The 15,084-nt window shown below is 47.4% G+C and overlaps 1 protein-coding gene across 2 annotated transcripts in view; it reads left to right on the top strand.

Moving 5' to 3' along the window:
* Window positions 1-15,084, top strand: part of LOC119387120 (aldehyde dehydrogenase family 3 member B1) — a 78,719-nt gene that overhangs the window by 18,454 nt on the left and 45,181 nt on the right. For both annotated transcript variants that reach the window (XM_037654428.2, XM_037654429.2), the window contains exon 5: window positions 3,820-4,041. In XM_037654428.2, the coding sequence (XP_037510356.1) occupies window positions 3,820-4,041 (222 nt within the window). The remainder of the gene's footprint in view (window positions 1-3,819; window positions 4,042-15,084) is intronic.

Raw genomic sequence — 15,084 nt, 5'->3', positions numbered from 1 at the left:
AGATCCCGCAAAATGGTTCAATCACACCTTCCCGCATCCACCTAATGTGGACCCCTGGTCATGCCTCGCTGCCGGGCAATAAACGCGCACATGCAGTTGCCGCGATATTTCCCTCCGGGCGGCCCGGCGTGGTGAAACGACCAGTTCAGGGTGGGTTGATCCCTTGCTGCGTTACGGAGACATTCTCCATCATTATAGAAGCATTCGCTGCACTCACCGTGCGCCACCACCCTCCTTCTCGAGAGAGGAAGCAGTGGCACTACGTCAGTTGCAAACCGACACTTTTCCTAATCTTGTCTCCCTGAACAAGTTCTGGCCACACTGTTATGCCGACAATTGTCCGGGCGGCGAGTGACCCTCCATCTTCCACGTCACTATCGAGTGCACGGCAAACCTTTTCCCTCCATTACCGCCCCTCCTCTCCCGCTACGCAAAAAAGAGCTGTGGGACGATGCCTTCAGCAACGGACCTCCCGAGGTCCTGCGAGCCATCATACAATGGGCTCGACACGTCGCCGGAGTTGTCCTAGGGACCCCGGACTAGGGGTTCCTCCCATGGTTTTTGTTTCACTTGCATAATAAAGTTGTTTTCTCTCTCTCCATATTGTTTGTGTTTATACGCAGAATAGTAATAATATATAATTGTTGGGGCTTTACATCTAAAAACCACGATATAGTTACGAGGGACGCTGTAATGGAGGTCTCCAAAAATTTTGACCCATCTAAAGTTCTTCAACGTGCACCTAAATCCAAGTACATGGGCCTCTAGCATTTTGCCTCCATTGAAATGCAGCCACCATGGCCGGGATTCCATCTCAACATTCGGGCGAACAGTCGAGCGCCGTAACCACTGCGGCTGGTGTATGCAGAATATGCACTTGGAAACAATGAAGCCAAGGATAGGGGAGTGAATGTTGAACTCACCAATGTATTGCATGTAGACGAGACTACTTCAGAAGCATGAGGCATTAATCACTTTAATATTCTGCAATTGTGATTCTCGCCATGCTGACTCCAGTCAACGTAATTAGTTGTCTGGATTTCGGGCTCTTGCCAGGCGGTCTTGACTTTCTTCAACTTTGCGGCGAATGGCCCAGTGATCACAGAGTAGTTGGCTTCAGTGTCAACCAGAGTGACGACACTGTGGCCGTCGATAAGCATGTCGAGGTCTGGCATTTCGGTTGGGTTGCAGCATCGGATCACGGCTACGTTGGCTAGTTGTCAGGCCTTCTTTTGCCAACGAAGCATTGATCTCGTGGCCCTGTTTGGTTGTTGGTGCGCTCTTTCGGCGCAGCGTCATTTAGAAAACAAACGTGTTAGCGTTTCGGCTCCCCCACGCCAGCCATGTTAACAATGGAAACATTGGTACAGCTCTTCGCCTTTTGATCTGCAGCGCATGATTTTGCTAAGGCACCTAGCGTACGCCGGTGGAAGATTACCTTCATTGCGATTAAGAGTGTGAGGCATGGTTTAGATTAACAAGGACTCGAGTTAAAGGCATGCAGCAGAGTATTTCTCCCTGGCAATCATACGGGCGTTTTTCCAGTTGATAACATGAAACATAGTTTCACAGGGCTCAGCCACGGTATTGGATGCAGCATGATTTTTCTTGACATCGTTCTTGTACTGTTGAAGTCTTGTCTTAAAGTGGCCGGTTTCTCCCATGTAGACGTAAGGACAGTTTGCGTATGATGATATACACGACACCCAGGAACTTTTCCTTTTTGAGAGGGTTCTTTAAGCATACGAGTTGGTGCCGGAGTTTCTGGGATGGAACGTGTGCAACCTGCACGTCGCAAGAACGTAGCACTCTTGCAAGGGGCTCACTTACACCCTGAACATATGGTGTCACAGCCCGCCTTCATGTGGGTCCAGGTTGGGCGGGCACTGCACGAGTCAACCGACGCGCTACTGAATCAATTGGGATATTTGTGGTACCCAAATGCCACAAACTTCGGCTGCACCAGTGCATTGTGAAACACACAGTCTTCTCCTTTTGTGCATACCTTAAAAAGCACGGATAAACACTTCATTACATAAAAGGGCCATACACCCATACGTTACCATCAGAGCTTTGTATTGCAGCATCTTAGCGTCAACCTGAGATGAATGCACAAGATGTTTTCAAGATTTAATCTGGCAAACAAGAGTTATTCATCTTACAGATTCAAAATGAAAGGAGATGACAGAGTTTCATACCCTTCCATCTTTAACTCACCCAATGTTGCTCCAGTGAAAACGCTGCTTATATCTTGCAGTACCGGTACCTTTCTACACGTTGTGGCCTTCCCAGCACAAGGTGCTGGTACAATTTTTGATGCCGTCATTACCACCGCGTGGGCTGTTATGCATACAACTGAAATTGCAGCAACATTCATAGATTGCAGTTGGGCTCGGAGAACTAGGAAATTGTGAGTTTTGTCATAGGCACAGAAACACGTGTTTGTGTGCCTTTCTGTTGGTGTGCAACCATCGGTCTTCAACAGAACGGTAGTGCTCGAACACTTGTCTGTGCCTCTTAGTGGTTGATGTACTACATTTAAGGTGGACTTGTCTGCCGCATCTCGAAGTGCAGCAGGCCATTGTGGATCGGCCAGCATGGTGATCTTGTTTTGACGGATGCCGACAGTGCTCATGGCACCGCTCTGTCGGTAGGGGCTAGATCAACTCCTCCTTTGAAGCTCTTAAATTTTGCATGTGTATATACACAGAAATGCACGCACGAACCTACATAAAGGGTCGTTGAAACCTCTTTTCCCCTCCACCTTCGAAAAAACTTTCTGGCTACGTCCCTGACGAACGTAGCAATGATTTCCAAGCTGCACTAGGCCTGAAATCAACAAGGGTGGCGAAATGGACTTGCCGGTCAGTCATCGCTGTGCACAGGGTTCTTTTGGGGTGTGCAAGTTCGACCAATCCCGGAAATGAAATTTTCATTGTTGAAAGATAGCACTTGTCTCGTCCTCGTCGTTTCTTCTGGTGTTCGTGTTTTGTTATGCTACCCAGATAACATTTCTACAACGCACAAGGCCATGTGGGCACTTTGCAAACTATGACCCAAAGAACTGTTGCCAAATCACTGTGCATTTTGTCCTATTGAAGAATTAACTTGCATTCAAAGGGTAGGCAGATGTGAAAATGTGTCAAGGTTGTTTGTCTTGGAGGTTTCTCACCACAGATGTTGCATTGTAACATCTATGGTGAAAAACATGACCACATTGATAAATGCACAGCTGACAAACTACCTTGACACACATTTTCACATCTGCCTATTGCAACACTGATGGTATGTACAGGTGAGACACAGCAGAGTGCACATGTATCAACTTGTTTTCTTGTTGGCCGAATGAGTGCGAAAATATAATGTAACAGCAGGAACAAAAAAAAAGATAAACAAATATACTTTCAACTATCGTGGAATAAACAGTTGAATGTAGCGCTTCTCCCACGCGTAACCTTCTTTTGTGTTGTGTCCTCTTGAGGTCAATAATATTGTCGATAAACAAACAAATCATTCAACAATTCAAAAGTGGCTTTCTTACCTGATCATTGTGTCCCCCCAGTGTTGTGCAGTCCAATATGTAATGCGCTGTACCAACAAGGCCAGCCTTCAACCTTAGAAAGTGTTTTAATCGCATTATTATGTCCAAATTTTTGCACTTGTGTCCAGCCAAGTTGCTTGCAGGTGCCTCGCATTTCATGGTCCACAGAGTGAAAGAACGAGAGACTAGCAAAGTCTTTGTTCATTTCTGCTGTGAACCTCTAACACGATCAAGCGGACCCATTTTTCCAATCCTCTGATTGGGTGTGAATGGTGCAGGCTCCCAAGAATGTGATGCTTCTCATGGACCAGGCACTTATCCACAGTGAGCCTTACGGAGTAGCCCTGGTCATAGGTGCCTGGAACTACCCGCTGCAGCTGACGCTGTGCCCCCTCATTGGGGCCATTGCAGCCGGCAACTGTGCCGTGATCAAGCCGTCCGAGCAGGCACCGGCCACGGCCAAGCTCCTCCAGGAAATGGTGCCCAAGTACTTGGATCCTGTAAGTGCAAGCCGAGGCACTGACCTGTATTTGTGATCTTCGTCTTGTACGATGAAAAATACCTGTTCTGTATAACCCTCTCAAGTAGGGATGAGCTTTCTGAAAATCCCTTTCAACTTTGTAGAAACAGCGCTCACTAGACGTTGACGAAGTAAAAGAAGGCACAGGACAGGCGCTGACTCGCAACTAAAGTTTATTAGGAAAAACACGCAATATATATAGGTGATGTGCAACAACAAAACAACAAAAAAAACACCAAAAGCGAATAAGACCCAAACAAGTCTCAAGCAAGTAAAAGCAAAAAAACAGGTATCATAGTCGGCAGGTGCTGCAAAGGTACGAAAATTCTGCGTCACTTAGCGAAATCGATGGCATGCTAACACACTTATCTCCTTTTCTTCTAATGTGGAAGGCCTCGATCACTTCCCTTGCTACCTGCTCTTTATGATGCGATAAAATCATTGTGTCACTGAAGAAGGGTGCGCAGCCGCATTCGTGGCAATGAGCGGCGAGAGAAAATGGCTTTGTTTCTGTCAATGATCGTTCGTGTTCACAAAGACGAACGTTAACGCATCTTCCGCTTTGGCCAATGTAAGTTTTTCCGCATGATAATGGTATTTTGGTATACTATGGCCTCCTTGCAATCTGTATAGTGGTAGGTGTGGTTAATTGCACAGTTGCCAGGAACACTTTCCCTGTCGTTTCTCTGCTTATCAATGCTTTGCTGTACCTTTGCACAAATGGACACCAGCTTATGAGGAGATGAGAAAACTACGTCGACGCCATATCTTTTGGCCACGTTTTTTAAACCGTGTGCCACTCGGTGAGTGTACGGTATCACCGTGTACTTTCTTGCTCTGGCGGTCCGCTCATCATTTCCAGGCTGCGTTCCATTTGTTTTTAGGTGCTTGCGCATCTTCTCGCACGCTTGCACAATTACGTGTTCCGGAAACCCCGCTTGCCTAAGTCTAACTACCTGTTCATCAAAGCTTAGTTGCAATCTATCCTGGCAGGACTTCTGCAATGCAGCACGGACACAAGAAAAGGCTAAACCGTGCTTTATTATTTTTGAATGATTTGATGTGAAGTTCAGAAGTGGCTTCAGTGAACGAGGATGGTAGCGCCAACAAACATGAGTGGGTAAAAATTCTAACTGCAGGTCTAGGAACTGGAGGGCTCCGTCCTTCATCATCTCAACCGTGAAGTTCAAGCCACTGCCGTTCTCGCGGAACACCTTCAAGATATTAACTGAATATCGACAATAATCGCCAGCTTCGAAAAGCACTAAATAATCATCAACATAGCGGAAAATATGTTTTGCCATTCCATCTAAACCTTGTGCCAGCTTCCTGTCCACAAAGCTCAGAAATATTTCACACAGAATGGGCGCAACTCTAGAACCAATACAAATTCCTTTCTTTTGGATGTAGATATCTTCTTCGTGTTTAACAAATGTGGACTTCAGGTAGAATGATACTAACTCTAGAAAGGATTCCAGAGGAACTTGACAACTACTACAAAAGGCGTGTTCATCGTTGAAATCACATACGCACATTTTCAAACTTCTCAATAATTCATCATGCGGTATTGAGTAGAATAAGTCTTCTACGTCAACACTGACAGCCTGACATTTACCGGGGTTATTTTGAGAAGTGTGAAAATGTGCGTATGTGATTTCAACGATGAACACGCCTTTTGTAGTAGTTGTCAAGTTCCTCTGGAATCCTTTCTAGAGTTAGTATCATTCTACCTGAAGTCCACATTTGTTAAACACGAAGAAGATATCTACATCCAAAAGAAAGGAATTTGTATTGGTTCTAGAGTTGCGCCCATTCTGTGTGAAATATTTCTGAGCTTTGTGGACAGGAAGCTGGCACAAGGTTTAGATGGAATGGCAAAACATATTTTCCGCTATGTTGATGATTATTTAGTGCTTTTCGAAGCTGGCGATTATTGTCGATATTCAGTTAATATCTTGAAGGTGTTCCGCGAGAACGGCAGTGGCTTGAACTTCACGGTTGAGATGATGAAGGACGGAGCCCTCCAGTTCCTAGACCTGCAGTTAGAATTTTTACCCACTCATGTTTGTTGGCGCTACCATCCTCGTTCACTGAAGCCACTTCTGAACTTCACATCAAATCATTCAAAAATAATAAAGCACGGTTTAGCCTTTTCTTGTGTCCGTGCTGCATTGCAGAAGTCCTGCCAGGATAGATTGCAACTAAGCTTTGATGAACAGGTAGTTAGACTTAGGCAAGCGGGGTTTCCGGAACACGTAATTGTGCAAGCGTGCGAGAAGATGCGCAAGCACCTAAAAACAAATGGAACGCAGCCTGGAAATGATGAGCGGACCGCCAGAGCAAGAAAGTACACGGTGATACCGTACACTCACCAAGTGGCACACGGTTTAAAAAACGTGGCCAAAAGATATGGCGTCGACGTAGTTTTCTCATCTCCTCATAAGCTGGTGTCCATTTGTGCAAAGGTACAGCAAAGCATTGATAAGCAGAGGAACGACAGGGAAAGTGTTCCTGGCAACTGTGCAATTAACCACACCTACCACTATACAGATTGCAAGGAGGCCATAGTATACCAAATACCATTATCATGCGGAAAAACTTACATTGGCCAAAGCGGAAGATGCGTTAACGTTCGTCTTTGTGAACACGAACGATCATTGACAGAAACAAAGCCATTTTCTCTCGCCGCTCATTGCCACGAATGCGGCTGCGCACCCTTCTTCAGTGACACAATGATTTTATCGCATCATAAAGAGCAGGTAGCAAGGGAAGTGATCGAGGCCTTCCACATTAGAAGAAAAGGAGATAAGTGTGTTAGCATGCCATCGATTTCGCTGAGTGACGCAGAATTTTCGTACCTTTGCAGCACCTGCAGACTATGATACCTGTTTTAAATGCGAAGCATTTCTTAGCGAACCTCAGGCACTTTGGGTGTTTCTATCTACGTATCTATCTATCTATCTATCTATCTATCTATCTATCCATCTAGCCGCCTACGTCTGGGCGCTCTCCTGGTCATCTCCATAACTTGTAATATACCGAAATTGGCACAGCAGGGGATCAGTGTATGACGAACACGATTCACTGGTCACGACATGAATAACGCAAAATACCTGTCGCGTACGTCATGAAACCCTTTCTCTCAGTCACGTGTGGCACATACCCGCATACCAGAGTTCATGTTATGCGGGTATGTGCCACAGGTGATACAAAGTCTCAACCAACACAGCAACCGCGAACACACACATTGACACGCAAGGGAAGTGATAATAATAATAATAATTGTTGGGGCTTTATGTCCCAAAACTACGGTATGATTATGATCGAGAGACACCGTAGCGAGGAGCTCCGGAAATTTTGACCATCTGATATTCTTTAACATGCACCGAGGTCGCACAGTACACGGTCATCTAGCATTTTGCCTCCATCGAAATGCGACCGCCGCGGCCGGGATCGATCCCGCGACCTTCGGATTAGCAGCCGAGCACCGCAACCGCTACACCACCGCGGCGGACGCAAGGATAGTGAGGAAGCTGAAGACAGAAGACCCCTGGAAGACGCTCAACCAACGTGGTCCGCTACGTAGACCATGTCGTATACACAAAACCGGGGTCAATGCTTCCTACAATAAATCTGCCGAGAAAACCAGGCCTCTCAACATTACCGGTGACTTCAACATCGACTTATCAAGACCCAACAATGCGTGGTCTTTATACTGCGTGAAAGAAGGCTTGAATATGGAAAGCGCATCAAGAAACCTCGCTGCCACGTCCAGGACAGACGTCATCATGGATCATTTCATTATGAGAGGCATCCAGGATTTCCACCAGCTGTGCTATACCTCGCACTTCACTACACTTAGACCGCTCGTAACCGCCTTCACGAACGGATCCGATTAACAAGTCCGGTCCAGCTGCTGGTGCTCACTGACCACGGTGATGATGACCTTGTTCAAGAACTGCCAAGAACCCCTTCTACACATACACACGGCTTCGTGAAACGGGCGTGCGTTCTCCGTCATGACGGACAAGCATAAGCATAGCAACTATAACGCAAGTGCAACAGCTGCAACTGTGAATGTAACGTACGCGCAGTACGCCTGCGCGTGCCACTCGGCTGTATGTATATCCAGGGAAACTAGTGGATCAAGCTTAGTTGTGAGTAACGCCTGTCCTGTGCATATGTGTTTCTTCTTTGTGCTGTTCGCATTCGCACTATTCAGTATTGAAGAATATGAGCTCTACATATCAGCTTACCGCGTCTGGTGTTGGTAACACCCATGTTGTTGTTGGCATCGTCACGCAACTGCACACAACTGGCGATATAATACATATGGGACTCTTCAACATATGAGTGTGCGTATACCACTTCCACATTTCTCTAGCGTCATTCCGTAAGGTTTCGCTCAGTGTAAAAAAAATATGCCACAGTCACGATCCCGCGCATGCTTCGCATAACAACGATTCCCACGATACGTGGGATCTGCCGAATTTTTTTTGCTTTTACTTGCTTGAGACTTGTTTGGATCTTATTCGCTTTTGGTGTTTTTTTGTTGTTTTGTTGTTGCACATCACCTATATATATTGCGTGTTTTTCCTAATAAACTTTAGTTGCGAGTCAGCGCCTGTCCTGTGCCTTCTTTTACTTCGTCGTCGTCTAGTGAGCGCTGTTTTTACAAAGATGAACGCATACCAACTCGCTCAAGCTTCCATTCTTATGCAATCCCTTTCAAATTGGCAAAAATTGATTGGCTTGTGACACTGACGACGTGCAGTTAAAATAGTGCCTCCTTGACTAGATCTGTTTTTCTATCGGCTTGAAGCATATGCCTGGTGCCATATTTTAGTGCATATAACCCGTACATACAGAAATTTTGGAGCTAAAGTCGGGTTGCATGTTATGCATGAATTTTGGTGCACTAGTTGGCCAATGTGAGGATGGCATAATACGAGACTTTTTTTATTTTTATTTTCTGCAGTTTGTAGTTGGGCGCGTGGCATGTATGCAAGGCTGCTTCCATAATACTAACGAACACGTATAAAGACTACACAGAAAGGGACGGGACAGGTTATTCTGTGTTTTTCTGTGTAGTCTTTGTGCATGTTCACTAGTATTATGGAAACATTCAGTCAGTACTATCTAGCCGAGCTAGATGCATCGTATGCAAGGGTGTGTTATACTTGAAAAAATATGGTACATGTGCTTTGCTTCACATCCCTTGTATATCAATGGTGCTACCTCAGTGGCCTCCCTTCTTACAACCACTTGCATTGTGAAACTCCTGAAGTTTTAATAATTAACTTCATTGACCAGATGCTGTGCCGTGCATGTCGGGTCATAGTAGGAGTGTGCGAATATTTCAACTTTAGAAAATTTTTCTAATAGTGTTTGCTATCTGATTTGGTTTGCACTGAGATTTGTACGATTCGAAATATTCGAACTTCCGGAAAACAAGTATAACGGTTTCATTCTCAAATCGCAGAGCTTCCGAGTAATGCGCATGAATCCAATTCTATTCACGAACTTTGACCAATGGAAAACGGTCATCACCGCACCCTTGCACTATTTCAGATAGGGTAGCTCGACCAGCGCGTTCAGTGCAGCACAAGAGTGCAAAGTGTGGCATCTGCTTACACCACACTTAATCGAGAAAAAAAAAAAAGCAAGCACATTGCACCCTCATACAAACCGAAATTTATTCTTCCTTTCCTTCGGCAATCCAGTTTTGCTGGCCTTGAGGTCACTTGTGGAAACTCCTTGATCGTGTGTCTATTCAAGAGCCATTCTACTAGTTCGGTCTACACGAAGCTGCTTGAAAATGTGTGTGAGCTTGTCATTGAAGTCCGGATATTTTCCCCATTTTTGGCTTGTATAAGCTTTTCCTGGTCGACGTGCAGCTCACTACCTTTGTTTGCAGCACTAGTGAGCACAGGTTTTGGCCATGCAATATACACGTAACATAGCTGTCCTCAGCGTGCGAACATTCCTTTCACTTGAGCTTTCATATCGAAAGGGACATGCACCATTTCCACTTCGCTCTGAACAAATGTGATGCAGGCAGACCGTAGTCGAGCACGAGATGAGGCTGCTGTAAAGTGCATTCCATTGCCATTGTGGGATGGCCATGTCACTACTTCTGCCACTGACGCTCTTGCCATGAACGTGGCTTTGATTTCGTACTCGTTTGACTCGTTTTGTGAAACGTGCTTTCCGAATAATGTCTTCACGTCACAAAGTCCACTTGCGATATCAAATTTGTTGGTAACACCCTAAAAATGTTGAAATATGAAGCTATCCAGGCTCATGCCAGTACTGCATGTCAATTCACTGCGTCACTATACGACAGCTATCAGCACAGTTTCGTTTTCATATGGCGCACAGCGTGCTGTCGCTATGTCTACAGGTTACCGTGCAAAAGGAATTGTGTTATTTTTGGCCATGTTTTGCACTACATTTTAACGCAAAAGTTTTACATGGCCAGGCTTGTCTTCTGGCACCCGCAAAAGCCGTGTGCAGAAAATGCGTGATGCCACCATAACTGATGCCGACGCCAACAACTGATGCAGAAACCACTTGCAGCCACGGGGTAGGAGAGCGGAGTCCTCGCGGCATAAAAACTTCCGACTCGAAGGGAGCACACCCTTGTGCGCCACATCAGTTGGTCTTCGCCTTCTGTGGAGGCAGTGTTGCAACAGCATGAACAATGATTTTGCAACACGTAGCTGCAGCGAGTCTGATGCATACGTTGTAGGCTTAGAGTCGACATTGGCAGAAGATTTGTCAACATTGTCTCCAGTACCTTGACGATGAAATGGAAGGCTGCATGTAATGTGCTGTCAACATCACTTTAGTTGTACCAAATCATGTACAGTCGAACCGGTTTATAACGATCTCGAAAGTGCCGCGAAAAGTGGTCGTTATATCAGTACATTTGTAGCGACTGAAAGACGACGAAGAACTGCTTTGGCGGGGGAACTGGGGAAAGAGAAAGAAGGAGGAATCAAAATCTTCTGTCTCTGTCAGTGTTGGAATGTTACATTGGTGCAGTCTTCGACAGGATTAAGAATGCAACTACCGTAATCCCTCGTTAACTTGAAGCCGTCAAATCCGGGGAAAATTTCGAGATAAGCGGTATTTCAAGTTAAGCAAAACGCCGGAAATGTTTGCCCAGGTCACTGTAAAAGAAAAGCCAGTGGTGCCAGGAAAAGCTCCACTGCATGAGACAGCTACCGTAGTAAAGGCACAAGAATTCGGAGGGAAAAAAAAATGTATTACCGAGGATCAAAAAACTGCGTGATGCTTGCCTGTTTCACGTTCGCGTTCGGTCCGAGAAAGGCGTTCTCCAGTTGCTCAACACATCGCATGAGCCAATGGTCGCCACCGCTGCATTCGACCTTGTTGCGGAGCAAGCGCTGCACGTTACGTGTTTCTGTCGTCGTAGGCACTTCTCGAGGCTCTTCCTCGTCTGCATGGTCATCTGCGTCGTTCACAGCCATCTCAACGATATCGGCGTCCGATAGCATTCCGGTAACGGGGACGTCCGCCTCGTAGAGCGCATACTCCTCAAAGGCGATCTCGCCATCTTCAGTATCGCTCATGCAGCCAGTTGCCTTGTGCACTTCATTGCACAGCTCATCACAGCCGCTGAAATCTGCGCCAATGTCTTCTTCGATTGATTCCAGGACGCGAGAAAACCCTGCATGTGCGGAGCAGTTAGCAATCGCCAGCGGGCGTAGTTGGCGCCAGGCTTCGGCCATCAGATTGACTGCACCCAGCAGATCGATTTCATACTTTTTCCCATTATCGTATGACAGCAGAATTCGGTGCAGCAGGCTTTTCCTATAATACTTGCGGGCTATCTCAATGACTCCCTGATCCATTGGCTGGAAAACGGATGTCATGTTCGCCGGCAGGAACTCCAGCGTAACAGCCGCCAAGTTGTCAATTTTTCCGTGACCGGGGCAGTTATCCACAACAAACAACACTTTCCGACCGTCCTTTGCCATCTTCCGATCAAGTGCACGGACATGCTCTTCGAAAAGCGCCGCCGTCATCCAGGCCGTTTTATTTGCGCGGTAGGTCACATCCCTCGGGAGTCGTGCATTTCGGAAACACCTGGGATTCAGTGACTTGCCAATGATGAGGAGGGGCAGCTTTTCATCGCTGGTAGTGTTGGCATCAAAAAGAATGGCTATCCTGTCTTTTTGTTGCTTAGCGCCTGAGCACGCTTCGCCTTTTGGTGTGTTATGTGCGGTTTGGCAGCATCTTGTAAAAGAGAGCGGCTTCGTCGAGGTTAAAAATGTCCTTGTCCGCGTACTCCTTTTGAAGCTCGGCAAGGCATAGATTGCGCCATGTGCCTGCAGCATGTTCGTCGACAATGCCGCTTTCGCCGTCGATAGGCTTCGATGACACGTTATTTCGCTTCTTAAACTGCTCGAACCAGCCATTGCTGCAGCTGAAGTCCGCATGACCCATCTGCAGTGCCAAAGCGTCTGCTTTTTCCATCATCATTTGGGTTGTCACGGGAAGATTGGCTGCTCGAACGTTTTGGAGCCACAACAGAAGTGCTGCTTTGACGTCCGGGAATTTGGACGTTCGAATGCGCTTCCGCTTGCTCGAGAAGCTTTGCTCGAAGCCTTCCAACACCTTTTGTTTGTTCTTAAGCACTGTCGAGAGGGTTGACAAAGGGATGCCGAATTCTTTGGCGATGCACGACTTGCTTCGACCTGCTTTTGCGACTTTTTTTGATTCACGCGACTTTTCTCTCCAACGTCAGAGATTTGCGCTGCTTTGGGCGGGACATCTTGGTCGATATTTGGAAGCGTCCGTTGCACAGACCACTGACTACTCAGCAAGACTGAACTCAAGATGCGTCGTGCGCAGATCACGAGGAAAACAAAGAATACCAGCTCGCACATGCAAGGGCTAGGTTGCGTACTGACGGGCGCACGCTGCACACGCCGCCCACCGTGCATAAGTCGCGCGCAGGTGCGCACACGTGATCACCCCCACAGTTGCTTGACAAGGCTGATAGGAAACGGCTGCGTCCACGGGAATTTCAAATTCGCCCTTCATGACCGCGTTCGGCATGTATAGTAAGAGCTAAGCGTTCGCACGGAGCCCTCGTTTCCTGTTGGGAGTAGGCTTTGCCTTCTGCCCTCCCGGTCAAGATTTCGAGATATCCGCTGGTCCCTCCGGAAAACGTTTCGAGATAAGAAGGGGCAAATATGTAGCACCTATAGGCTTCCCAAGCAACGCTTAGCGGCGCTGCTGCTCTTGACAGGCAGCGCCATCTCTGGCAGAAAAAGAGAAACTGGGGTGTAAGCAGCGAGCGTTTTCCCTTCTCTTCACCGCGTTGCCGCTCGCTTCCGTGCACGTGCAGAGCTCTCGCGGTGCACTTGCGGCGCCTCACAATGTACCGCTTGCAGTGCGGCTTCAAAAGGATTTTCAAGCTTGACTGGCACTTCCGAAAAGCGAACTTGATAAAATGAGAAAGGCTCGTCAATCACATTAACAGGGAAGAGCAGACAATCGACGACAACGACGCCCGATCGACTCAAAGCGAAATGCATTTCCCAAGTCGCGATTACACCGTATAGGACGTATACCTCGAGGTAAATTTCATTCAGTCATGTTAAAGATGAATAATGGTCCACATGCACTTCGAAATGAAGCCGTACACGCTATCGATGTTCTGCGGCGTGGACTACGAATCATATGATAGTTGTTTTGATATGGCATGCTTACAGTAGCAGCCGTGTACTTTCGTGAACAAACGTTTGCGGCGTGCGAAAAAAAGATTATACGGCCATGGCACTGCTTCCTGAGAAGGTTAGAGTCAAGTCCTCCGTGCCGCTGGAGAATCACCCGCCGATTAAGACGCGAGGCAGCTAGCTGAGCTTTAACCACTGTGAAGCAAGATGAACTGCTCGCCTCGTTTTTTCGGCTCTCGCGTCATGCTTGCAGTCTCTTTTTATGATACAGTGGAACCTCGTTAATGCGTACCTGCCGGAAACGCCGCATAACTACGCACTAAACGGTAGTACGCATTAACCACCAAGTAAAATTTTGCATCTCCTCGCGTATGCCATCGCCGCCAGCAAAGAAATATATGCAGTGCCACAGCAAATATTGCCTAAACTACCCATTGCAAAGCCTTTTCTTTGTTTTTGCCAAAGTGGAGAAAAGATTCTGGCACTTTCGCACGACCGTCCGGTAGTGCCGATAGCGCGCGGTGGCGACGCGAATGAGCATTTCGGAACTATTACAGGGTCCGGTATACGCAGTGACCGACATAGCGACGGAACGGACAGTGTCGGCTATGTGTGTGTGCGTCTGTACCGCGATCTGCTACTAAACGAAAACTGACAGTTTCAGTGAAACGCGGTACGGCTGCGTGGAGCCGATCGTCTCCTGGCTAGTTGCGTGCAGCGCGTGGCCTTCTCGGCTCACGCCGTCACTGCCGGGCTGCTTGCTGCACTGCACGCGCATTTGTCGTGGGAGTGTGCTTCGTACCCACTTAGCTCCGACCGTGCACAGATGCGGCGAGTAGCTGGTTCAGTTAACGCGCCGGCGGCGATGACGAACTTCCTGCAAGCGATGCGCACTCTGCGACGCTCTAGCGGTGCTGGCAGCGGACGGAAGCGCGTTTGCGTGGTCGCCCAATAAAAGCGTGCAGTATGGTTACAACAGCGCTACGCTTGCTGTAGGTACGCGTGCGTTTATCGTGATAGCGTCAATACAAAGAGGTTTCTCGTCGCCCGCGACCAGCAACGCTCAAATTCGCAAGAGCGAGCTGCTTTCGTTTCTACAAAGCGGCGCGCGCTTGAACACGGCCCCGCACAACGAGGCGGCAGCGATCGGCGGCCCAGCGCGTTCAGGTTGTCGCCTATTAAAAGCGTGCAGTAGGCTTAAAGTAGTGCTGCGCCGCACGCGAGCCCGACCTGTATCTGTATAAGTATCTGAAGATACTTATTGTGATAAGGTTGTCGGCGATAAGTCATGCTAGCACGTTCTTCGGTGG

The sequence above is a fragment of the Rhipicephalus sanguineus genome, chromosome 3 (assembly GCF_013339695.2).
Source record: "Rhipicephalus sanguineus isolate Rsan-2018 chromosome 3, BIME_Rsan_1.4, whole genome shotgun sequence".
Classification (NCBI taxonomy): domain Eukaryota; kingdom Metazoa; phylum Arthropoda; class Arachnida; order Ixodida; family Ixodidae; genus Rhipicephalus; species Rhipicephalus sanguineus.
The sequence above is the reverse complement of the archived record's forward strand: the minus strand, read 5'-3'. Positions and strand labels throughout refer to the sequence as shown.